The following is a 25913-nucleotide window of genomic DNA, read 5'->3' as shown; positions in this document are numbered from 1 at the left end:
TAGTTCAGAAGCCGAATATCTTTTGATTGTGTTTCTTATTTGAAAAAAAAAAATCTTATAAATACATCATAACTGAGAATCGAACTGTAAGTACTTGAATGATAATTTAGATGTCCAATCACAATACCATAACTCCGAAGACTACAAACAAACAAAAGGTCAGTTCAGTAGATGAGATTTCAGATACATTATAAGATTGATATATGGTTTTTATCTGAAGGCAAGTCGAATAGAGTCAGATTGATTGTTGCAAAACGAGACGCAGTCTGCTCATTGTGTTCTTCTATTGCATCACACATCGAATAACATAAAAAATATTTACTACTAAATAGTCTTGCTGAGCTTCAACATAATATCATGGTAATGCCATCTCTTGATCAGTTTGCACATGAAAGGAAAAAAATGTAGAATGCTCGTTTAAAAAGCTTCATCCAAAAAATATATATAAAAAAATTGCAGACACTTTAACCTACATAATAAATTAGTTTTTACACTGCCATCAGCAATCAAGAAACATAATTTGAGTACCAACCTTCCAGCACATTGTAAGGTGATGGTGAAGAGATTCATTTTCGAATAACCAAAATAACGATAGCATGGGGATCGGCAAAGGCAGATACGGAAGTAAAATGAAATGAAAACTCCTTCTTCATATTTCTTCGTCATCGAAAGGATCCTTCTCGGGGTAATCTCCAACCTGAATGTAAAAAATTTGTTAGCATACCTTCTTCATTGACAGAACTTATTCCAATCAACCATAAAACTCCACTGTTGATAATGAGGAAAAACATCTTTTTCCCTTTATATACAATCAATCATATCCAATCTGTAGCATGTCCAATTTCTTGTTTCCTAAGCATATTTCCATTTTCATTATTTTCACAATTACAAAACTGTTATATTCGACTGGCATGAACTCGGCAACTAGACAATTTCAACTGGATTTCAGTGGGGTGATACTTAGTGGTGGTTTCTAAAACCTTGTTCTAGAAAATTTCCTTTAGGATACAATAAGATTGTCTACTTTTATGCAACTTGCATTACCAAGAAAAAGCCTATGGTTCATAACAAGACTACTGGTATATGCCCACTGGGTGTGCCAATCGAGTGGTTGGAGCAGCTTCATCTGTATGGACGAAGAATGGAAGGAGAAGAAAGACTGCTTGGTGAGAATTTTATTAAATTCAATGCGAGTTTCCTTAGTCCACTGTAGTGCTTATATAGACTAACCCTTTTCTACGGTTGGATCTCTTATGCTGCACTTATCTTGATTTCTCCTATGCCATTGATTCACTTGCACAATCCACATTGCACCAATTCAAAGCACTGATTCATCTAGACAAGTGGGTTCACTAGGTTGATGCAAGTCACAATGATGCAAAGTACAAAGAGCATCAAAGTGCCTTGGTGAGCATCACATAGCCTTGTTTTCCAAACTAGCGCCAGTTATGCTCGTGTGCCGATATGCAAGGTGTGATGTGTTGCAAATGACTGGGTCTATTATGCATTTTGCATATCACACTACCATGGTCCCTTCACTAAGTCCATCTTTTACCAAGACAACTTTATATAAGAATCTATATTTCAATGTCATAATCTAATAATAACCCTTACGTTCTTGGTGTAGGATTAAAATTCCCCTGAGATTTTCAAGAGCTCCAACAGCTCTCTTCTCCTTTCTTGTTCATGTTTTAAAAAATTCTTTGTAAATATAAGCATTTAGAGGATCAAGAAGGTTGATGTTTATTTTGAGTTATTAAATTAACAAATACCGCTTCCATCCACTGGTGAATATGTAAGAAACCGATTCAAGCTGTGGAGATAGCATATTTTGACTGGCAAAATACCTTAACCCAACCTTGATAAGATGTGGTCTTTCTTATGTCTAAATAACCGATTCAAAGGTGGATTGTTCTAGTTCTAATTGTAGATATGGAATAACAAAGTTTGAATTGTTTTAGCTACAACAAAAAAATAAGCTCGAAGCCTTTTGTGCATATTTTCTTAAAACTAGTAACAACCCTGAAGAATATGAGATGGTATATCAGTAACACAAGTTACCTTGACTTTGTCAGGTCTAATCAGAGCACCATGTTGTGGAGGGCAGTGAAAATAGCGATTACCTTTTACCCTGCAGTGTCCAAAAGTGAAGATAGATAATAATATACAAAAATTCCAAGACATTCTAAATATGCATGATCCAGTGCATTTCAAAAATGTCAACTGCTATAACTACCTAAAAACACTAGAATGCTAAGAGGACCCCTAATAGCCAAAGATAAAGTGATCCTATCTGAACAAGAATATACACATTAACTACAGTACAAAAAAGCTAAGAGCATCTTCCTACACCATCAGAACGGGCTAAACAATTAAATGGGACGAATATCCTGGAGGTCGGCTTCTGAGTATGCATAAGCTATACTCCGGATTTATATGGTAGGCGAACCAGGGGGAAGACTATCTACCTCCAGGATTAGTCGGGTAAAGACCGGACACCTGGATTATCAAAAAGAAAGGGCTAAACAGGTAATAGTGGCTGTTAGGGAAAGTTCTCTTGGGTGACTTATCATTTACATATCCTTGCAAGTTTCAAAAAAGATTAATAAACTATAGCTGCAGAATAAGCTAAAATTGCAGCAAAATCAAAAATAGGAATGACACCTATCCTGTTCTACTTGCAATATATCTAATTAGAGTTTAGAGAACAAAAACCAAATTGCCGTTCATGAATCACATGATATATCAACTTAAAAAAAAAGTGATTTTCTCCATTTCCAAAGTGAAATAGAACTTTCAAATGGTCTTAAGCTAGTCTCTTCCCTATATGTTTTGTATTTCTTAAATGTGAGAATATAACTATAGCTCAAGAAAGTAACCCTGTCATTGTCAGATGGGTGTGTTTATCGCTTTCTGAAAACACATCAGCTTTGTGTAGGCCATTCACCATTGATAGCAGCTAAGAAAGTTTATTTCCGTTATTAATAAAATAAAAGGTGACGTACAAGCCATCGTGCTTTCCTAGAGGTTCATCATACTGAATTCCAACCCAAAAACCAGGTCCTAGATCTTCAGCTCTTCCAACAAATTTGACAACTCCCCTTTTCTCGCCAGGATCAACTTGACATCTATCCCCTACCTGTATAAAAGACAGAAAATTCATCAATGGAAGACAATATTCTCCATTCAACCAATTTTTTAGCACAAAACTAAATAAGCATAAGATTGGTGAAGGGGTACAACAATATAATCTCATAGGGTGGATGAAAGAATCCAATTGTAAAACATAACATAGAATTAATCTCAAAAGAACACAGAATTACAAGAAATTGAATCCTACTTGTTGTCTTGTATCATTATATATTGGCTGTAATGCAACAATCCATATATGAACACGATTTTGCATACCTAATTAGATAGGAATATAAAATGGTCTCTGCATTAAGATAGATATGAAATCAACTGCTCGATCATACACAAAACGACCCCCCAAACACCTGGAATTTCCACTAACACTTGAGGCAACTCAAAATAAATTTTGAGAAAGTAGATTTGCTAATAGACTCAATATGGTTCGACCCTTCATTGGGACCCCACATTGGTGCATGGGGCTGCCCTTTAGATTTGCCAAGAATCTATTATTTTAGCATGCAAAATGCAAGAAAAGGATAGATTGTCCTTCACTCTATGTATCATTTAAGGGCATATTGACGCCCAAATTTAATGATGTCTTGTTCAGTATTGACTTTGCCATCCTCAAATTATCAAACCAAAAAAAGAAAAAAAGAACAACTAAAGTGGCATTAAATTCACTCGTTTAGAAAAACATAATAAATTCAATGGTCAACATTGCTGCAGAATTAAACATTTCACTTGTCTTGAAACCATATTAATTTTAACGCATAACATTTCTACAGAATTACACATGAACTATACAGATAACTTACATATCCATCCTACAGCAATTCCTGTTTAAATTACACAGAAAAGGTTTAAAGTTGGAAAAATCATTAGGAATACCCGTTAGGTAGCCCCTCTACCCTCATATAGATTATTATTATTGTTATTTTACTTTTACACTCCTCAAATTAATTTATTTTCAATTAAGCCCTATCCTATTTACAAGTAGTCTCTTTAATTTGCTTCTTGCTCTTCCAGGGTTGCCTCAAACTCTCACCATTATGTCTCACTCACTATGTTCATTCAGAAAAGTCCATTAATGGAGCATGGGCAATTTATTTAAACAAACTCAAAATCGAGCTACTTGTAGGCTTATTTATTCAGCTAATTATATCTTGAATTCTTTTGCAAAATCGTTTATAATCTTGCCAACTAATTTTGTGAAACAAAAAAAAGGTCATTATTAATTGTGTCCAAACAATATGCTGCAAAAGCATCGCTTAATAGTGAACACCAGTAAATTTCTGTATGAATCATGACGAGCCTAGGCTTTTGCTGGATTGCCAACAGCAACAAGACTCTATGGTGCATATTACATGTATGCTCAGTTCAAAGAAAATACATGTGCGTTTAGCACAAGTAAGGTCCCATATAACAATCATTAAGGTGAACAGAAATGCAGCTTACTATTAAAGATGTTTAGGTAGCAGAGATGTTCCTTTACCTTGAAAATAGTTCATTGCTACAATAGATCATATGCTTAAATTACTGAAGAAGGGAAGTAGGATCAAGGGAATGTGACTTTTTCTCGAATTGGTAATTTGTGCATAAAAAGGGCAGCCCGGTGCATGAAGCTCCCGCTATGCGGGGTCCTGGGAAAGAATCCATTTTAGCTCCCGGTAATTTGTGCATAAAGATATTAAAATAAAATCATGTTCTATTTGATTGAATTCACCTGCATGACAAATTTTAGCTCCAGGATGACAAAATCTACTACTAGGGCCTCCAGCACTCATGACTTCCCTGGTTTATTGCATGACTTCAGATTTGGTTTTAGCAAAGAAAAAGAAAGAGAGGTAAAGAGAGAGCTGCCGAGGAAGCAACAATGGAAGGATGCAAGGGAGGAAAAGACCGCTTTTATGCATCACTACCATGTAGTTGATCATGTGCAAAGTGTTACTGGCAGGAAAAGTATGAGTTGTGGGGAAGCCTGTGGTACTGGATATCTGGATCAAGCAGCACACCTCCACAAACTTGGTTGTGAGTGCAGGTAGTTGCCTTTGTAGGGGGGAGGTGTGCATATCGGAGGTGAATACTATGAAGCTCTAGATGATTGTGGTATCAACACACATGATGGGGTACATGTTATAGAGGCTGACTATACAGAGATGAACTAAAGGCTGAGGGTAAGGGCTCCTACCTCTGATCCTTCATGCCATGCTTCTATTGAGAAGAGAATGCCTTTTGGGGTTAATATTAACCATGACTTTGACCAGGCAATACTATTGGTGGGGGTAAGATAGAATGGTTTAAGGAAAAAAAAATGAACTATTCCCTAAAAATCATCAAGATCTATCTGTATCTTTCTGAATTTTATCATACTTTCGATTACACAATGGCGTAGTTATAATCATGCAAAACCTTATTAAGAATAGCTATAAAACATAGTAGGCAACCAGTTTCTCAAATGTTGTAATGGACATAACCACTTGTAAAATCATTTAGAATCCACATTGTAGTTGCATAATAATGGGCTTAGAAGGTGAAGTTATATTTCACATCCAAGATTGAGTATTAGTGCATCTGGTTTTCATTGTGTTCCCTACATAAGAGATGCATATCTATCATATGAGACAGATACATGGAAATAATTTCCATATTCTCTGTAAAACATAAACATTATAACAGGTACATAATAGAAATGCTGAACAACAGGAAAGTAACAGCAACTAACCTTGATATTTGCACATAGGTCTTCCATGTAATTCTCAGATAGCTAAGATAAAAGGAAAAAAAAAAACTTAGGTGTAAGTATAAGTTGCATGCCAGATTAACTTTAAGAATTAATGGCGACAGAGTTTGCAGCCTAATTAGAGTGACAAAGAAGCTGAGGCCTAAAGAAAACCTGTTGCACAAGAAAATTGGTGCTGCAACACAAAATTATTAATGAGGTATAAGAGGCAAATAATAGAACGCAAGACATACCTTTCCTTCTTTAGCCACTGGATTTTGAGCTGTGATTTTTTCTTTGAACTTCCTAAAGTTGTCTGAACAGATAAAGAAAACAATCTAGAGTTATGATGAGAATACTGTTGAGAGATCAGATGGTAAAAGATAATCTCCTGGACCATGACAGGTATTTAAAAAGCAATTGATAGAATATGTAATTATCCAGCATTGAGCTCTCTACATAGTTGTAACGAGCATAAATGAAAAATATGCTAAACAGTACAGATTCAATGGCAAAGGACCACAAGTAACTTATCTGTTAGTACCAGCATCAATCCTCATAGGCTCATACTATACCAGTACAAGAGGAGGTATATTAATCCACATTCCCCTAGCAACGCTGATAAAACTAAATGATTCAATTTACTTGGAAAGCCTAGTTTTAAGTTGGTTGTTAAGTCCTTAAAGGAAACTTCAAAACTTAACATTAAGGATCTATTCAAATCAAAACAAATTGATAGAATTTAACTTAATATGGCCCTAAAATGAGCAGTGACATGTGAAAAACCATTTGACAGAACTCGTAGTTTATGTCAATGGGATTGGTAGTTTACTATTGTGCTCATAGTCTAGTGTTGTTAGTGTTAGTATTAGCCCTAAGAGCCAATTATGTGATGGTTAAGCTTATTGGATTAATGACCTATTGGATTAATGGTTAATCCAATATACTAAATCCAACTCATTAAAAGGATAATGTAAATTAATGGAGATTAATTGGTATCATTATTGGAAGAAAACCAAAAGGTACAAACTCTTGGTATTCCTTGAAGAATATAAAAGGCCTTTTGAGCTTATTTTTCAAGAGAGACTCTTGATCGTCTCCTTCTTCCTCCTCTTCTTCCTCTTGGCCGAACCTTCTAAGTGGCTAGAACAACAAAGTTAGTTCTTCTCCAAGTCGTGAGTTCGTGAGACAGACGGAAGGACGTGTTTGTGTGGATACCGTAGAAGTGCGAACACTTGATCATACAGATTCAACGAGGACAAAGTTGCTATCGGGAGGTATAACTCTCATCGCAACTAGTATACAGTTTCCTTCACATGGATCTTCTGGAAAGGATCTTGTTATTTATTCCGCTACGCTTGTATTGTTTTACGCTCAAGATTCTTACAGTGGTATCAGAGCCGCTTGCGAAGACGTATATTAAGTTGTAGTAATGTTTCAATATGTAATATAGAAATTGCATGAGACTTTTATTATGATTTGCATCATGTTATGAGTATTTGTTTTGTGTTGAATGATCTAAAGGATATAACATCTTCATACGTGTTATGAATGCATGCTATAGTCTGATTTCGTTCGACAGAAATATACATGGCTATGGGTGGTCTCGGGTTGGCATCTGTTGAGAACAGATTGTGTGAAACACACAAACTGTTGTAAACAATTTTTGTTGGTCTTGGGTATATAGTGGTCTTAGGTATGGCAACAATTCATTCAAATGAGTTTGCAAAATAATTTTGCTTCGGGGATGCTGCCCCCTGAAACCCTCGCAAGGGGCGCTGTCATGGAGTTACGACTCATAATTCGTTGATTGAAATCATAGTTTGTCATACATCTATTGTGAATGTTATATGACATGGTGCATGGTTGTGACCTTTTACCCCGATATGATTGTGTGTATGTTGTAATTCATAATACGATCTGCGTGTCGTGCCTTCATCTTTTTCATTCTTGTTGTAAAATTAGACTACCCTTAAATGTAACTCGAGATTTCTTTAGATGATGGTGAAAAAGGAAGAAGGATAACAACACACGACGACCAAGGAAGCAGTTGGAGAAGATGCTTTTACCTAGGTTGACCTTTCGATCTTCTCATTGGCTTGACAAGATCGTAGTGGATAGGGCCATAACCATGCCACGTTCTATTTAGCATATGTGTTGATGTATGATGCATGTGTAGTTTAATCGTAATTAGGTCCTTTTAATATGCCTACCAAAGTTCGGTACTCACTACTACCTCGATCAATTGCAGTCAGATTTTGCCAAAGCAATGTGACTCGATTTATTTTGATAGAGTGTGACAGGACAATTGTGATGCCCGACTATTGGACATTGGATGCTACTTAACTAAGTTACCTCAATTGGATTGAAAACTTAGAGGCATATCCTATACAATGTAATTCAATTATACTAGTCTTGGATGATTAGCCAAAGTTAACTCAAGATGAGTTATAACATAGATTTCATGATATGAGAAAACGAACAAATAGTCTTGTTCAACTAACTATACAAGAGTTACATATGATGTAATTGGTAAACGTTGTCTACCTAAATTATACAAGTCTTAGGCGATTAGCCAAAACTAACTCAAGATAAGATATAATATGAATCTTGTCCAATTGGTACACGTTGCTTACCTAACTTATACAAGTCTTGGGCGATTAGGCAAAGCTAACTCAAGATGAGGTATAATATGAATTTTATCCCACTTGAATGTCATTGCTTTTGGATTTAGAACTAATAGTGTGGGTAAAACCACATCCATGATTTGCTCCTACCAAACTTTACAATTCAGTGAGAGAACGTTTAATTAAAGGCCTAATTAAATAATCTGAATATGATATTTATTTCTGCATTTTATTGTTGTAGATAACCATGTCGTCTAGTACATCAAATACTCTCTCTCTCTCTGCGATCTATCCTTGATAAGGACAAGCTCAATGGAACTGATTTCTTGGTCTGATACAGAAACTTGAGAATTGTCCTCAAGTAAGAACGAAAACTGTATGTCCTAGAGCAAGTTATTCCTAAACCACCCGCCACCACTGCTACTCATGCGGATAAGGATTCTTATAAGAAGCATCAAGATGATGCATTAGATGTGTTATGCCTTATGCTTGCAACCATGAACTCTGAGCTTCAGAAGCAACATGAGAACATGGATGCTCATGATGTAGTTAAATATCTTAGACAACTGTATCAGGGGCAAGCAAGACATGAGAGGTTTGAGATATCCAAAGCCTTGTTTCAATGCTAGATGCAAGAGGGAAGTCCCGTAAGAACTCATGTACTTAAAATGATTGAGTACGTTGAGAACCTTTAAAAATTAGAATTTCCTTTGGGCTAAGAATTGACCACTGACCTTGTTCTGCAGTCATTACCTAAAAGTTATAGTCAATTTGTCATGAACTACAACATGAATGAAATTGACAAGCCATTATCTGAGATGTTAAGCATGTTGAGAACTGCTGAACTCAACCTTAAGAAGACAAACCCTAGTACCATTTTGATAGTGCAAAAAGGCAAAGGCAAACGGCAACCCAAAGGGTAAGTCTCATTGAAACCCAAAGGTGGGGTGACTAAGGAAGAACTTGCTTCCATTGCGGTGAGACTGTATACTTAAAGAGGAACGATAAATTGTACCTAGAGAAAGTTAAAAGGAAGAGAAGTGAGACTTTTGCCTCAAGTACATATGTTATAAAAGTCAATTTATCTATTTCTTCTTCATGAGTATTAGATACGGACTGTGCATCTCAAATTTATACGAATGTACAGGGCTAAGAAATAGTAGATCATTGACGAAGAGCGAAGTGGACCTACGAGTAAGCAATGACGCAAGGGTTGCTGCTATAATGTAGGAATATATTCCTTATCTTTGTCTAGTGGGCTTATTTTAGAACTTTAAGAGTGTTGTTATGTTCTTGCTTTAACTAAGAACATTATCTCTGTTTTTTGTTTAGACAAGAAAGGTTTTTTATTTGTAATAGATGATAAATATTGTTCTGGTTATTTCAATGAAATATTCTATTACAGTACACACTCTATGTTCTAAACTAAAACCTAATCTATAACATAAATACCAAACGGTTCAAATATAATGATCTAAACCAAACATATCTTTGACATTGTCACTTAGATCACATAAATAAGAATCGCATATCACAACTCCATAAGGATGGACTTTTAGACTCATTTGATTTTGAATCAGATGAGGTATGCGAATCTTATCTACTAGGCAAGATGACAAAGACTTCATTTAGTAGACACAACGAAAGAGCTAATGATTTGTTAAGACTCAAATATACTAATGTATGCGACCCTTTCAATATAGCAGCTAGGCTATTAATACTTCATTACTTTTACTATGATTTTAGTAGATATGACTATGTGTATCTAATGAAACACAAGTCAAAAGAATTCAAGAATGAAGTACAAAACCAACTTGATAAGCGTATTAAGATGCTTCGATCAGATCAAGGTGGGGAATACCTTAGCCAAGAGTTTCATGACTACCTCGTTGAGTGTGAGATCACATCTCAACTTACTCGACTTGGAACACTAGAATAGTATATTAGAAAGGAAAAATCATACTTTATTAGATATGATACGATTAATGATGAGTCAGAGATCTTCCGTCTAGGATTTGCTTTAGAGATAGCTATTTTCACACTTAACTGTGTTCCATCTAAGGCGGTCATAAAGACACCATATACGATATGAACCAAGAAGAGTCCCAAGATGTCTTTTATGAAGATTTGGGGTTGTAAGGCTTACGTTCGACGTCAAGTTTTAGAGAAACTAGGACCCCAAATCCGATAAGTGCTATTTTGTAGGATATCCCAAGGAAACGAAGGGATATCACTTTTATAATCCCATACAAGGCAAAGTGTTTGTTGCCAGAAATAATGTTTTTCTAGAAAGAGATTTTATTTCTAGAACAGCTAGTGGGAGTAAAATTGATTATGAAGAAATTTATGATACACAAACTAGCATTGAGACCTTAATGAAAATTGAACAGGCACCACAAAGTGGTGTGGATCATGAATCTATTACACCGCAAGTAGTTGTGGAGCAACGACTTGTTCAGGTAAAACAAGCGCTACGCAGATCTGATAGATTATGTCGTTAGCCTAAGAGATATTTTTTTCTCTTGTCTGACCACGGTGATGTAATGCTTGTTGATCTCAACAAGCTTACATCCTATCAAGAATCTGTAACGAGCCCATATTCTGAGAAATGGTTGGAGGCCATGAGGTCAGAAATAGAATCCATGTACACCAACCAATTATGGAGTTTGGTTGATCTACTTGAAAGGATCAAACCCATTGGGTGTAAGTGGGTCTTTAAAAGAAAGACTGACATGAATAATCATTTGCATGCCTACAAGGGGCGATTAATAGCTAAAGGATTTAAGCAGATTCATGGTATAGACTATGATGAAACCTTTTCACCAGTTGTGATGCTTAAGTCTATTCAGATAATGCTTGCTATTGCCGCTTACTATGATTATAAGACCTAACAGATGAATGTCAACACTGTATTTCTGAATAGAAATATACTCGAGGATATGTATACAACACAACCTGAGGGTTTTGTACATCCAAAGGATGTTGGAAAGGTATGTAAATTGCAAAGATCCATTTATGGATTAAAGTAAACTTTTAGAAGCTAGAATCTTTAATTCGATGATACAATCAAAGTGTTTGGTTTCATCAAGAATGAAGATGAACCTCGTGTCTCATCTTGTATGTAGATGACATACTTCTTATTAGAAATGAGAAATTGTTTCTCAATGAAAGACTTATTAGACATCAAAGTCTATAGAGATAAATCTAAGAGATTACTTGGTTTAAGTTAGAGTACATATATTGACAAGGTGCTTAATCCTTTCGCCATGCAGAATTCTAAGAAGGGATTCTTGCCGATGTCACATGGGGTAAACATTTCAAAGACTCAATGCCCCTCTTCTAAAGAAGAAAGGGACCACATGGATCAGATTCCTTATACATCTGCTATAGGGTGGTCTATCATGTACGCCATGCTTTGTACTCGCCCTGATGTCTCGTATGCGTTAAGCATCACGATTAGATATCAATCAGATCCAGGTGAAGGTCATGGATAACAGTCAAGAATATTCTTAAATACTTGAGAAGAACACAAGAATATTTCTTGATATTTGGAGGTGATGAGGAGCTCGCTGTAAAGGGTTATAGCGATGCAAGCTTTCAAACTGATAAAGAGGATTCCAAATCCCAGTTAGAGTATGTATTTTACTTAAATAGTGGTGCTAGGTATTAGATACTACGACAGTTCCATCTCATTCGAGAGATCATTGATAGAATAGATGTGAGACCATGCAGAGTATTGACCGATGTTAACATTGTAGATCCTTTAATCAAGACTTTTGCATAGAGGAAGCATGATGGTTACACTAGGTCAATGAATATTAGATATTTCAGTGATTGACACTAGTGACATAAGGAGATTGTTAGCGTAAGTCGTAAGAGTCAATCAAGAGTTAATTGATTTAGAACATTTTGTATCATATTTCATTAATAAAAGACAGGTTATAGTTATTATATTTGCTTCAGATCTGTGCCAGATGAATAAGTATAATAATGTCCTAGGGTAGTAGATTCTAGTCTATAATATATCAATTTGTTGAATTGATAGTGGGACTCTATGGATATATATAGACACTACTCTTAACTATTCTTGATCAAGTATTAATATGCAAGGACAATATTAATGCATTGAGACTAACATGTAGGTCAATTGATGACTTAATCCCACAAGTCATGGATATGAGATATCTACACATGGTATATATTAGAGAATATGTACTGAATTAACCCGCAATGAGATTTTTCATGAATCGTTATATGAGTGTCATAAACATTCTCATGTGACTATTGTATGAATAGTCCTTAGACTTGAAGTCACTGTAGTTCCCTACATAAGGAGTTGTATACATTGGTATCGTTAAACGTTACATGTAACAAGGTGGACTATAAAGTGAGTATGCAATAAGTTATGCGCAGGGATGAGAGTGATCTAGATGAGATCTATCCTTTCCATATAACGAAAGTGATATCTGTGGGCCCCTTGATTAAGTAAGATACAAAAATGTATGGTCACGCTCAAATTAGTCAATATGAAATATTAAGCTTATTTGATTAAGTGTGTCTACTTAGGGATCAAAAAACATAAAGATTGATAAAAGGATGACACGATCTATGCCTCATTGATTAATCTAGATATCAAGGATAGAAGAATTGAGTCATACAATATAATAGATACGAAAATGTTAGATCGAATCTCGACATTCTGGATACTTGGGTAGCAATGATGCCTTGCTAGATGTCACTCATTGCTTATGTATCTAAAATATTGATTTGGACACATTGCCAATGTTACGAGAGTCTATTGGGTTATATACAAAGAACATGTTGATTTGAAGATGACTTTATTTTAGTTTGACTCAAATATTAAGGACCTTAAGAATAATGGGTTAATCCAAAGTGTTGGTGTCATCTTTGTAGTGATTGACACTAGCATGGAGATTGTTAGTATCAACCCTAAGAGTCAATTATGAGATGATTAAGCTTATTGGATTAATGACCTATTGGGTTAATGGTTAATCCAATATACTAAATTCAACCCATTAAGAGGATAATGTAGATTAATGAAGATTAAGTAGTATCATTATTGGAAGAAGACCAAAAGGCAAAGACTCTTAGAGTCTTAGTATTCCTTGAGACTCTTGGTATTCCTTGAAGAATATAAAAGGTCTTTTGAGCTCATTTTTCAAGAGAAACTCTTGATCTTCTCCTTCTTCCTCCTTTTCTTCCTCTTGGCCAAATCCTCTCTTGGCCGAACCTTCTAAGTGGCTAGCACCACAAAGTTGGTTCTTCTTCAAGTCGTGAGTTCGTGAGACGGACGGAAGGATGTGTTCATTTGGATACCGTAGAGGTGCAAACACTTGATCGTACTGAGATTCAACGAGGACAAAATTACTTTTGGGAGTTCGTGTTTACGCAACGAAGGTATATCTCTCATCACAACTAGTATAAAATTTCCTTTGCATGGATCTTCTAGAAAAGATCTTGTTGTTTATTCCACTGCGCTTGTATTGTTTTGCGCTCAAGATCCTAACTGTTAGTATAGGTCCCACTTGTATATGAGACCACAGAAACAGGTAAACCAGATACAGGTAGTTTTCCATAATAAATGAAGATACTCACTATCAAGCTTATTGTAAGCTTCTTCTGAAATTTTATATTTCTCAACCAATGAAGTGTCTTCCAACCAGCCACCAGAGGTTACTGAAGAAGGATCAAGATCAATAATATGCAAACGGTACCTGAAAATGATCAGTCACAATGAATTATTCAAAATTCAACCAAGAGGCTAAGGAAATGCAATTTCTCAAGTAAAACCAATACTTCAATGAAAGTACCCAATAGTTGAAACTTGAGTAATGCATAAGCTTGAAGTAATACATACTACATAGCAGGATAACTAGAAAACATTTACCCTGATCTTCTAGAAATATGCTCTTACATACATTTTTAACTGAAACTTGAACAATTGGGAATCGGAAGAAAGTAAACCGTGTGAAAAGGCTAAGGACATGAGTTTACTCCATTCGGCTTCATCTTTGGCAAGTGATCAAATACAATGGCAAATATTAAGAAGAAAAGAAATCATTTTCAATGTGTGTATGCAACTACTCAGAATGATCGAAGAAGACAAATAGAATTCTGCTTTGGCCTTTTCAAACAATCAATATCCAATGGATTCATCAAATAAATTTCCTTCCTCGATGTGTATCCTCCAGTACAACTAATGCCTATAGTAGCTAGCTACACCCATGAATGCAATCTTTTCCCTGTACCTACATGACAAATTAGCCCTATTTAGCATTAAAAAGGTACACAGAGCAAGGATGTGAGTTATCCCAAGGCTATCTTGACCTGTGACCATTAACCACATTTACGGCTGGCTGGCTCCCAGTAGCTTGATTCTGGATATAACCATAGCCACATCTTGGTAAGAATTGTGATTCCAAGTAGGTGGCTTTTCAATTTCAAGGTGTATGAGTTTAAGCCTAAACCACAGTCTAGTCACTGGAAGAAATAAACACATAATCGACAATGATAACTGAAGTCGGGTATAGTTTCTTAACAACATTTCAAAAACTCCCTGACTATGTCAAACGTCCTTGCTGCCATGAAGGAAGGAAATATTGGCCATTCCGGTCATTTTGATATTCATCCTTCAATTTACGATTTTTCCTCTTTCTATATCATCCCATTTTCAATCAAGGGCAGTCAACATGTGACAAGCTATTGGAATTGATAATTCATATCATTTTTTAACAACAATGTCCTGCATTTATGCCATTACACTTCTTGAAAAAAGAGTAGTCAAAAGAAAGACAAGGAATAGAACACCAAATGAATAGATCCGGAGTACCCAAAACTCGGCGATCAATGCGAACCTCAACTAGGAAGAATAAGGGCCAAGGGACTGACCCGTCCTGAGGAGAGTAGAAACCGAATGACCTCGTAGCGTCGTTGAGGTCAACGACTTTGGATCCGGCGGCGTCGTAGAGTTCGAGGAGCATGGAATCGACCGCAGTACCACACTTCTTCCACAACTTATCCTTGATGGATTCCACGGACATCTAACAGTTGAATCCATAGCAAGTATGAGAAACAGCAAGATGTGAGTGAGTGGGAGCGGCCATGGCTATCAAAAACCTCGGGCGAGAAGCGGACGTCTGCGGAGAAGCTCTTGATGTTCGAGTGGGTGACTCTCAGGAGCACCGAGTCGTCGCCTGGTAGCTGAAGACGAGAAGCCATTGCCGAGCTCTGGTACGCACTCCGCCGACGCAGACGCGCTGCGGCCGTCGTCTCCCTTCCTTTACCCTTTTGGAAAACTTGCATTAATATCCTTGAAGATTGAGAAATTGAAACTGAAAAGTTTGCATAAATATCCTTAGTAATATGTGAAATTATATTTAAAAAAATAATAATCCCAGTTAACCAACTATCCTATAGTACCGTCCCGGTCCTATACTCAGAAATGACCAGTTTGATTACACGAAAGTTTTCCATTCACTATCAGGATAAATCAAAAAGTGCATATGATGGTTAGGCCAAAAGCCCAGCATGCTTTTAATTATACCCTCCATTTAGAGAAAAATTTTCTATAAATAAATCATAGCCGGAATCAAATTGACAATATCTAGATGATAATTTGAATATACTATCACGACACCATAATCTCGGGCGTGAAATTACACTTCAAGAAAAGTAAGGAGCAAGAAATATCTCAAAGGAGAAATGAAATTATTTTTTAATCTAATTAGTTTTTTTTTTTATCATTATTTATAATAATTATACTTCAATTTCCAATCTCTCTCTTTTTATTTAATACAAAATATAATTTTGATTTCTAAATAAAATCTTATCTTTTTAGTCAATTTACATTTCTACCCCTACTAAGAGAGAGCATATTTATGCTGTCTAGTTGGTGGAACTCCGCTTCCGATTCCGCACATGCCCATGATCCAACCGTTCATCACGGCCGACATATGTCGTGCATTTTGCAGTTTGAAATGATATATGAGAATTTATAACGGGTTTTGTGGTATACTATTTATAAAACATTTGTCGGCCGTTCTTCAGATCCGCAGGGAATTACGGATGACGAATCACGACCTAAGACACGACGATAGTCGCGTCCCCGGCCTGCGCAATCCATTGCCTTCCGTTTCCCTGCCGTAACTTAAGAGGTAGCTTAAGTCGGAACACGAGTCGGATCTCTATTTAATCTTCCGCCGCGGCTCCTCGCTTCACTTCGCTCGGCGCTTGCTTCTGGTTTCAATCTCAACGCGAATCAGATCGCCGGACGTCGTCGGCCGTAGAGGCGTACTGTTCCGATTCCCTGCTTCGCTTGCTGTAGATCGCGGACCTAGTGGTGCTGCCATTACTTTATAGGTTTGTCTCCAAAAGAAAAGATTTTTTTTTTCGTTTTTGCAATCTTTATGTTAGAATTTAGACGAGTTTTGGATGCTTCTTCGAGCTTCATTTTATTTCATCAATGTCTGTTTTCTTCAGATCTTGCGCGGAGCATAGTTTTGTTGATTCGAATGGCAAGAATGTGTATTTGAGAATGCCATTTCACTCTTCTAGTATGAACTACTGATTGGTGTAGATCTACAAACTAAATCTTAACGACTTGCTTCCTTTGTAATCAAAGGTAGCTAAAGGATTTTCCTTTTGATGGTTGGAAATACTGCTATTACCGTGTTTCAGTTTCTAGTCATATTAGGCCGATGAAGTACAAAATTCTGAGATCTGAGTCTATGATTTTAGACATTGCGGCTTCTTGATTGCGACTCCATTGTTTAATGATATTTTTTTGATTAGTTTAATATGTTTCGATTCCTCATTTGGTGTTAGAGATTAGTTTATGTTCAGAAAGGAATACTCCTCTTGTTGCTAGTTTTCGTTTCAGTCTTTGTTCTTGATTTATAATTAATCTGCTAAAAAAATGTCTTTTTTTCTTTTTTGTTTAGCTTAAATTACACATGTTCCTTTTTAATGTCGTTTATTTTTGTTGTCTTCCACGCATGTGCAATATTTATGGCTTAAAAAGTTTATTGTCTTGTTATGTGCTGAAGAGATACCTTGTTTGTTCGTATTGTTTGATAATTACTCAGGACTATCACGTCAATGCTTGAATAAATCTATTTACACAAACATGCCATTTGTGGCAAGCTCAAGGATGGATAGCAGAAGGACATCCTCATATTGCTCGACGACTACAATTGTCGTATTTGTCGCCCTCGGCTCCCTCGGCTTAGTAGCAGTGTGGATGATGACATCCTCAATAGTTGTCCCTACAGCTATATCTGGTACACAATCTGACACTAATGGAAAAGTTTCCAGGTCTGATCCTACCTCTTTTAAAAGTCATTCAGGAGAAGAGTCAAGTGGTGATGACAGTGACAATAATGTTCAAAATGAAGCCAACTCCTTTGCAGAGAAAACATCTGAGACACTGATAAACAAAGTAGGAGTTGAGAGTTCTCCAAAGGATAAAGAAGACAATAAAGAGGAGTCAGGTGATGGTTCTCAAACTGAGTCCTTTAATGACATTAATGAAGAGGAAACCAGAGAAACAAACAAGGAGGCTGTAGGTTTGGATCAGGATACTAAAACAGGTGAAAAGGTCAATCCTAAAGACAAGAAAACAGAGGAAGAATCAAAGGAAGCTGAAAATGATGAAAAAATTACTGAAGAGAAGAAATCAAATCAAGATGAGATATCAGATGATGGCAAAACTGAAGATGAAAAAGATAGTACAGTAGAGGAAAAATTGGACCAAGGAGGAAAAAATACACAAGAGTTTGATGGGAACGAGGCGGATCAACTAAAGGCCACTGGTGGCAATGAGGACTTTCCATCCGGGGTTCAATCAGAACTTTTAAATGAAACCAATACCCAGGGTGCTACATGGTCTACACAAGCTGCAGAATCAAAGAACGAGAAGGAGATGCAAGAGGGTTCTTCCTCCAAAGAAGAAACTTTAGATTCTAGTTGGAAGCTTTGTCAAGTTACTGCAGGAATAGACTATATTCCTTGTCTTGACAATGAAGCAGCTATTAAGATGCTTCATTTAACTGGACATTATGAACACAGGGAACGACATTGCCCTGAGGAGCCCCCGACCTGCCTTGTTCCGCTGCCTAATGGATATAGACCACCAATTAGGTGGCCAATGAGTAGGCAAAAGGTATTTTTTGGCCATTGTCATTTTGCCTTTTTTCCCTCTGCATTAAATTTCTTCTGTAGTAATATTAGTGCCTTTCTGTAGATATGGTACAACAATGTCCCTCATACCAAACTTGCAGAAGTGAAAGGACACCAAAATTGGGTGAAAGTTTCTGGAGAATATACTGAATTTCCAGGAGGTGGAACGCAATTTATACATGGTGCACTTCATTATATTGATTTCATTCAAGAGGTAATAAATATTTTGGGTAATTCAATTTCTTGAATTCGTGTTGGTTCTTTAATATGGTACAATAGTGAAGCCTATTTCTTAACTGGGTGATATCCCTTGTGGTTTGTCACATACTGTCCAACCAATAGCAATATTTCATTGATAGTCATGGCTGTTGATAACTTCTCTTGTTTTTTTATTTCTGCAATGACCTACCAATCTGTATGCTTATATGGAGAATTTCTAAGTTTGTATCTGGCTTAACTTATTCCTTGTAGATTACTGTAGTTAATTCATGTTTATTTCTTATTTTATCAAATTTGTTGATCATAAAAATCCTGAAGTAATTTCAGAGGTTGAAAGAACTCAATGTGAAAACTTGGAGACCTTTGTTGTTTTCTTTTCCACATCCTGATATCTAGATTCTGATAGGACAGAATAATTTGTGATGGCCATTAGTTTTATTACAAAATCTAAAAAGATTCTTGTTGGAAACACTCTAGAAACACTGAAAGATACTTCCTTTTTGAGAATAAATGCAGTCTTTGCCTGATATAGCATGGGGGCAACGCAGCCGTGTGGTTCTGGATGTTGGTTGTGGAGTGGCTAGCTTTGGTGGCTATCTCTTTGATAGAGATGTGCTTACTATGTCATTTGCACCCAAAGATGAGCATGAGGCTCAAGTCCAGTTTGCTCTAGAGAGGGGCATCCCAGCCATATCCGCAGTGATGGGTACTAAAAGACTGTCTTTTCCTAGTAAGGTCTTTGATGTTATTCATTGTGCCCGGTGTAGAGTTCCTTGGCATATTGAAGGTACTGCATCTATTCAATATGAATTTTTTTACTTTGATTTATGGGGTTGGATTGTTAATATATTGGTGACTATAGGTGGCATGCTCTTGTTGGAGTTGAACCGGTTGCTGCGCCCTGGTGGTTACTTTGTCTGGTCTGCAACTCCAGTTTACCGAACAGATCAAGAAAATGTTGGGATATGGCAAGGTGCAAAATTTTAGTTAAAATAAATTTAATTGGAAGGATAATATTGTTTTAACAAATAACTTGGACACAATGTTCATGGCTCTTTAACAGGTAAATGAATGTCTAAAAAATCAATCAACAAGAACTATATGCATTTTTTTTTATCTTGGCATAAATATAAACTTGGTTTCTTGTTTTGAGGGAAATTATTTTCAATCTTGTCATGAGGAATCTTGTCCAAATATCAAAGTATGAACTTCTCTTGTGATTCCATTCTTTTATATTAAAAGTTACTTTAATTGCCCTACAAGATGCTGCCATATATGAAGATAACCAAACAGCTATTCTTCCTCTTGATGTATTACAAACTGAATAAGCTTAAATGGTACAAATCCTTTTTTTTTTAAATATTGACAGCCATGACTGCATTGACAAAATCCATGTGCTGGGAGATGGTTAAGAAGACAAGTGATACGCTCAACCAAGTTGGTTTAGCTATCTATAGAAAGCCTTCTGATAACAAATGCTATGAGCAAAGAACCAAAGATAATCCTCCACTCTGCCAAGCATCTGATGATCCAGATGCGGCTTGGTATGCTCTTTGCTTTGTTAGATGGACAGGGGACACCAGTTGGCATGTTCTTTTTATCAAAATTATGTGCATTTTCAGTCAATTGACATCTTTTAGCATACAGGAATATCACACTCCAAGCGTGCATGCACAAGTTGCCTGTAGATTTAACTAGCAGAGGGAAGAAGTGGCCAGAGCAGTGGCCCCTAAGGGTGGAGAAGGTACCTTACTGGCTAAATAATTCTCAACTTGGGGTTTATGGAAAACCTGCACCTGCAGACTTTACATCAGATTATGAGCATTGGAAACATGTCGTTAGGAAATCATATGTCAGTGGAATGGGAATTAATTGGTCTACTGTGAGAAATGTCATGGACATGAGATCTGTATATGGAGGGTAAGTTGATACTAATGTCCAATCCAGTTTAGCTCTGATATAGATTTTCTTTTTCCGCTACAACTTTCTATTTCCAAAAAAAAGTAATTGTAGCTTCTTGATGCGAGATGCATACAAGAATTACAAAGTTTGCATAGTTTGTTTGTGCTAAGATCTCTAAGCTTCTCTTAAATATTTCTTAGTTCCATTAAATATGAAGTTTCTTCTGCAATGCAGTTGCATGACAAGCAAGATTGAATCATGATCCCATCTATATTTTGACATAGGCTATAGTCCTCTAACAGTCGTAATTACATCTTAGTGGTTGTTCTGCATGGCTTCCATGTTGACTTGGTTATTCATATCATTGGATGCTAGATGTTGGATCTTCCTTCTCGACGAAATGCTTTTATTAATTAACCTTTTGATTGTTAATTTTCATCTGGCTCTTCACAGTTTTGAGACTATTTCTTCTTTTCTTTTCTATTACTTGTTGCACTGACTATATATTGTAAAATATCTCCTTTTTGTTTAGTTATTGAAAATTCCTAATATTTACCCGTTCTTTTAATATCATAAAGCATCAGCATGCTTATTTTTGTTTTTATTTTCAGATTTGCTGCAGCTTTGAGAGATATGAAAGTTTGGGTGATGAATGTTGTCTCAATTGATTCACCAGATACGCTTCCTATCATTTATGAACGGGGTCTATTCGGCATGTATCACGATTGGTGTGAATCTTTCAGCACCTATCCAAGATCGTATGATCTTCTTCATGCGGACCATTTATTCTCAAAAACCAAGCAGAGGTCAGTAAATGCCTCTTAGACTTCTATGATCTATCTATCACTTGTCTTTCGGGGATGCTTGAGAGATGTTTTAACACTAAATGCAATTGTTTGGTTCACAAGGTCAACAAAAGTTTGATGCCATTAGAATTTGAAATTTCTGAGCGTTAATTGAATATTATTTAGCTGCCAGATGAAGGGAGGTAAATAGAACCTGGTAAAGTACTAGGTTAAAGATGGTCAACTCTTCATGAACTTCTTGGTGTTTGTTCAGCTTTGACCACTTTGGATCGCTCATCACAATTGGGATGCCTCAGTTACTACCACATCTATGGCTTTAAATTGCTTACAATCGTAAGAGCTGGATACCTGGATTAAATTGCTTCCAATCCTTTGTCATGATATATGTCAATCAAGTAAATAAATATCACATCAACCAAGGTAGTCAATGATTTCTGCATTCTAGACACACCATGTTCAATCTACAGAAGATGGTTTGTGGCGATGGATTAGGCATCTACCTTGTTAGTGTTGCTCTTATTAGTGATTTCTTTTGTTGTGTCAATATCAGCTAGTGATGTTAGAGCGGCCTCAACCCCTGTAATTAGTGCTGGAGCTGATCTGGCACCCTCACAAAGGATCTCTCTCATACCAACGCTGGAGAAATTTTTCTGTAACCTTTTTTCCTTCCCAGTTTATTCTTTCCTTTGTAGGAAACACACCCTTAGAGATACTGGAAACGGTAAAGTTGTTGCCAACGGTAAAGTTATTGCCATGTGACCAAAAGGTCATGGGTTCGAATCCTGGAAACAGCCTTTTGCAAAAAAGCAAGGTAAAACTGCGTACAATGGATCCTTCCCCGAGACCCCGCATGGCGGGAGCTTCGTGCACGGGCTGCCCTTTTTTACACCCTTAGAGATACGATAGATAGAAAATCGAAGAGGCAGAAGTTTTAGATAGTAAGATTACCATCTTGCTGATATTTACTATTGGTGGAAAACTCAATTAGTGTACTGGAAGTTCTAAATAGCAATGACTAAGTTTTGGCCTAATTATGTATATGGGTCATAGTAAATATGCTCAAAGATGACCAGTAGATTGTATAGGTAGGAAAATGGAGACCAAAGAAAACATTAATATTTTAATTTAATTAATTTGGATTATTAGAGGTGACTTATCCTTGTATAGAGATCAATAGGTGGATAATATTTATGTAGCTAAACCAAAATAGTTGGCACTAACATGGCTTGATGACCACGACAACAATGATTATGCAACCTATTACTTTTGGTCAATTAGCTAACAATGTACAACCTTTACTAAAAATCATATATATTATCTAACACGTATGTTCTTGGAGAAATACATTGTTCCTTGCATCAATTACGGATTTGTTAAGTACTTGAATTTGAGTTTTCCATTTGCTATTCCGACCACAATAACTCCCCTATTACTTCCGTTGATGCCTTTGATTTTGTGTTTCAGGTGTCAATTACTGCCAGTAATTGTCGAGGTAGACCGGATTTTGAGACCGCAAGGAAACTTGATTGTGAGAGATCATGTAAATATCATCAGTGAAATAGAAAGCATTCTCAAGTCTCTTCACTGGGAGATCCGGCTGACATATTCCAAGGACAATGAAGGCTTGTTATGCGCACAAAAGACGATGTGGAGGCCAAATTAAATGACAAGCAAGTGAGCGAGGTTTAGTTACCTTCTCTGGTAGCATAGCGAGTGCAAAAGTTTCTTGCTAATGCTGGTATAGATGTGTATTTGAGTCTATATTATGATGTCTTCGTTTTATGTTCGAGAAGCTCGGACTGCATTGTAAGTTACTAATTCATTTGTGTGAGAGAGAAAGAAAATCTTAAATCAATTTTGTGTGAATCTAATTGTTTTTATTTTCGATATATTCTTTGCTAGCTTTAGGTGAAGGATACTCTTATGTTGTTGGATCTCTACCAGTCTACCTTGCGCAGTGTCTTAAGTTGATATGAAAGCATATACTTCGGTCGGTCCACATTTGTTAGCTTCGACTAGTTCATGTTAATATTTTGAGTGTTCGTGGCACCTAAGTCCACGAGAGAAACATCTAAAGATCTTCCATGAGAAGTTCATGACATCTAAAGTGAGCAACGAAAATGCCATTGGAACGAGAAGAGTACAAGGAACTCATGGAGAACCTAAGGCCCGTGGCATGATAAAAGGTGAATATGTTCATCCCCCTCCGTCAGTGTGTCACAGGACTAATACGGAGGAGGTAAATTATGATGACTGAAAATGCTAGTGGCAAATGAAATGAGTTTTACATAAGTTGCAAGGATTTATTCCCTGCCAGATGACAATCAATTTGCCACTTATCAACTTAGCTAAGCCCGTAGAGGCCCTAAGGCCTGTGGTAGAGGCATATGAAGCTTACCTCACTAGGCAGTATAATACAACCGCGAAGGTACCAGCACAGTGCGAGGTTCATCTACCCACTTGCTGAAAATTGGCTGTCAATTTTCTTTTGACTGGTTTAACTTTTTTATAAAATAAAGTGCTGGTCCGGTTTCACAAGCAAACTGTTGGCCAATGTTTTTAAAATTAATGTGGATATTATGTGTAATTTCTAATTTATTGAGGGGTTAAATTAGAAATATGTGAACTTATGTTCTATAAATAAGGAGTATAGTTCCAATTTATAGATAATGCTTTTGTTTTATTTTCATCATCGACCAACTCTTCGGATACTAAAGAAATTCTACAAATTGAAGATACTAACCAAAATAAACTATAGATTATGATACACTTCCGTAATTTTATCTACCCAATTTATAATTTTTTAAGAATTAAATAGAATACATAAGATTTATATTAAAATTTATCAACCTATTATACTATGAATTTGTATCAAAGCCACTCGTCCCCAGGGCCATGGTGCCACGGTAGGACATTCAAATTATTATCCAGATATTTATGATTTGAACCCTAACTATGTGTGGCGTGAAGGCCAAGGCAACGTCTTATGTGAGGGCCACGTTTTCTTGTTTGTCAATTAAATCACTATTATAAAATAATTTAATTAAGTAAATAAATTCTTTTATCCATATGATTAATGAGTTGTATAGGTTCTATTAATATCTATTATTTAAATTTAATTTTATTTAAAATATTAAAATATTATTGAAGTATTAAATAAAGTATAAATGTGTATATTTATGTGAGTATTAATTGACCTAAAAGAAGATTTATACTTAACAAATTATACATTTACTTGTGATAATAATACGTAGCAATTATCAAGTTTTATTTGTTATGTTTTATGCATATAATAAATCGATCCAAAGATAGGTTAATTATTTGTCAAGCATTATTGTTAGTGTTTGATTATTACAACAAGAATATCATTTGCAAATGATATTACTGTCCAAAGACTTGATATTGTTGTTGCACTTGGTATCTTTAGATGAGATTTACCATTTATTTTAATTAATTCCAAATGAGTATGTTATTTATGTTATAATTCTTGTGTTCAGTAAATATTGCTACTATTTCTGCTAACTTAAGTTTAGTACCGATCCTTAATGGTACAAATTTTAAGGATTGGAAGGAGAACATTCTTATTATTCTTGGCTGCATGGATTTAGATCTTACGCTTAGGACAGAGCAACCCACTGTTCCTACAGACACTAGTTCCTTTGAACAGAGGGCTAAATATAAGAAGTGGGATTGCTCTAACCGCATGTCTTATGATCATCAAGTGCGACATACCTTAAGCTTTTAGGGGCGCGATGTCTAATAGTGTCACCAAAGCTAAGGAATATCTTGATGAGATTGAAAAGCGCTTTGCCAAAAGTGATAAGGCGGAAACAAGCACAATTCTAAAGAGCTTGATTTCCATGAAGTATAAAGGCAAGGGAAATGTTCGGGAATATATCATGGAAATGCCCCACCTTGCATCAAAGTTGAAGGCACTTAATCTTGAATTGTCAGATAATATGCTTGCACATTTAGTGTTTATTTCTCTTCTGAACCAGTTCAATCAGTTCCAGATCAATTATAATTGTCAAAAGGAGAAATAGACTCTTAATGAACTCATTTCTTACTGTGTTCAAGAGGAAGAGAGGTTGAAGCAAAATAAGGCTGAAAGTATCTATTTGGCAAGCACCCCTAAAGATAAGGGCAAGAAAAGAAAGAATGAGGCTACTAAAGGTCCTTATGTGAAGAAACAAAAGTAGGATCCTGATAAGAAAAGTTGTTTCTTTTATAACAAGCTTAATCATGTCAAGAAAGAATGTCCTAAGTACCATGCTTGGTGTGCGAAAAATGGTACATTTTTAAATTTGGTTT

General features: G+C 36.1%; 2 protein-coding genes across 5 annotated transcripts; one reads left to right on the top strand and one right to left on the bottom strand.

Annotated features, from left to right (window-relative positions):
• Positions 1 to 9: 9 nt before the first annotated feature.
• LOC122016271 (tubulin-folding cofactor B-like) lies at positions 10 to 15810 on the bottom strand. Of its 3 annotated transcripts, XR_006121098.1 has the most exons (9): positions 15616 to 15807; positions 15388 to 15539; positions 14095 to 14213; positions 6106 to 6167; positions 5855 to 5896; positions 3006 to 3139; positions 2062 to 2131; positions 533 to 697; positions 10 to 372 (listed from the first exon to the last, which is right to left on the bottom strand). XR_006121098.1 is itself a non-coding variant. In XM_042573508.1 (8 exons), exons 1-8 carry the CDS (start codon positions 15799 to 15801, stop codon positions 650 to 652), a joined length of 813 nt encoding a protein of 270 aa, XP_042429442.1. In that variant the 5' UTR covers positions 15802 to 15807; the 3' UTR covers positions 404 to 649. The 3 variants fall into 3 exon arrangements, 1 of the variants encoding a protein (XP_042429442.1); XM_042573508.1 differs by lacking the exon at positions 10 to 372 and having other exon boundaries at positions 404 to 697; XR_006121099.1 differs by lacking the exons at positions 10 to 372; positions 533 to 697; positions 2062 to 2131 and adding an exon at positions 4625 to 4772 and having other exon boundaries at positions 3005 to 3139; positions 4856 to 5896; positions 15616 to 15810.
• Positions 15811 to 16691: 881 nt separating this feature from the next.
• LOC122015330 (probable methyltransferase PMT26) lies at positions 16692 to 23493 on the top strand. Of its 2 annotated transcripts, none has more exons than XM_042572163.1 (9): positions 16692 to 16857; positions 17583 to 18658; positions 18740 to 18889; positions 19411 to 19681; positions 19757 to 19867; positions 20264 to 20438; positions 20542 to 20814; positions 21408 to 21602; positions 23067 to 23493. In XM_042572163.1, exons 2-9 carry the CDS (start codon positions 17624 to 17626, stop codon positions 23263 to 23265), a joined length of 2409 nt encoding a protein of 802 aa, XP_042428097.1. In that variant the 5' UTR covers positions 16692 to 16857; positions 17583 to 17623; the 3' UTR covers positions 23266 to 23493. The 2 variants fall into 2 exon arrangements, with proteins under 2 accessions (XP_042428097.1, XP_042428098.1); XM_042572164.1 differs by lacking the exon at positions 16692 to 16857 and adding an exon at positions 17000 to 17119.
• Positions 23494 to 25913: the final 2420 nt, after the last annotated feature.

Source organism: Zingiber officinale, chromosome 8B (genome assembly GCF_018446385.1).
Source record: "Zingiber officinale cultivar Zhangliang chromosome 8B, Zo_v1.1, whole genome shotgun sequence".
Taxonomy (NCBI): Eukaryota; Viridiplantae; Streptophyta; class Magnoliopsida; order Zingiberales; family Zingiberaceae; genus Zingiber; species Zingiber officinale.
This window is presented reverse-complemented; position numbering and strand designations above follow the sequence as displayed.

Bases quoted from the DNA above. Each gene is read 5' to 3' on its own strand.
- LOC122015330 (XM_042572163.1), top strand. From the start codon at position 17,624: ATGCCATTTGTGGCAAGCTCAAGGATGGATAGCAGAAGGACATCCTCA. The intron at 18,659-18,739 runs GTATTTTTTGGC...GCCTTTCTGTAG, and splicing joins GGCCAATGAGTAGGCAAAAG to ATATGGTACAACAATGTCCC. The intron at 20,815-21,407 runs GTAAGTTGATAC...TTTTATTTTCAG, and splicing joins ATGAGATCTGTATATGGAGG to ATTTGCTGCAGCTTTGAGAG.
- LOC122016271 (XM_042573508.1), bottom strand. From the start codon at position 15,801: ATGCAAGTTTTCCAAAAGGGTAAAGGAAGGGAGACGACGGCCGCAGCG. The intron at 6,168-14,094 runs GTGAGTATCTTC...TTATCTGTTCAG, and splicing joins AGCTTACAATAAGCTTGATA to ACAACTTTAGGAAGTTCAAA. The intron at 2,132-3,005 runs GTACGTCACCTT...TGGACACTGCAG, and splicing joins CTAGGAAAGCACGATGGCTT to GGTAAAAGGTAATCGCTATT.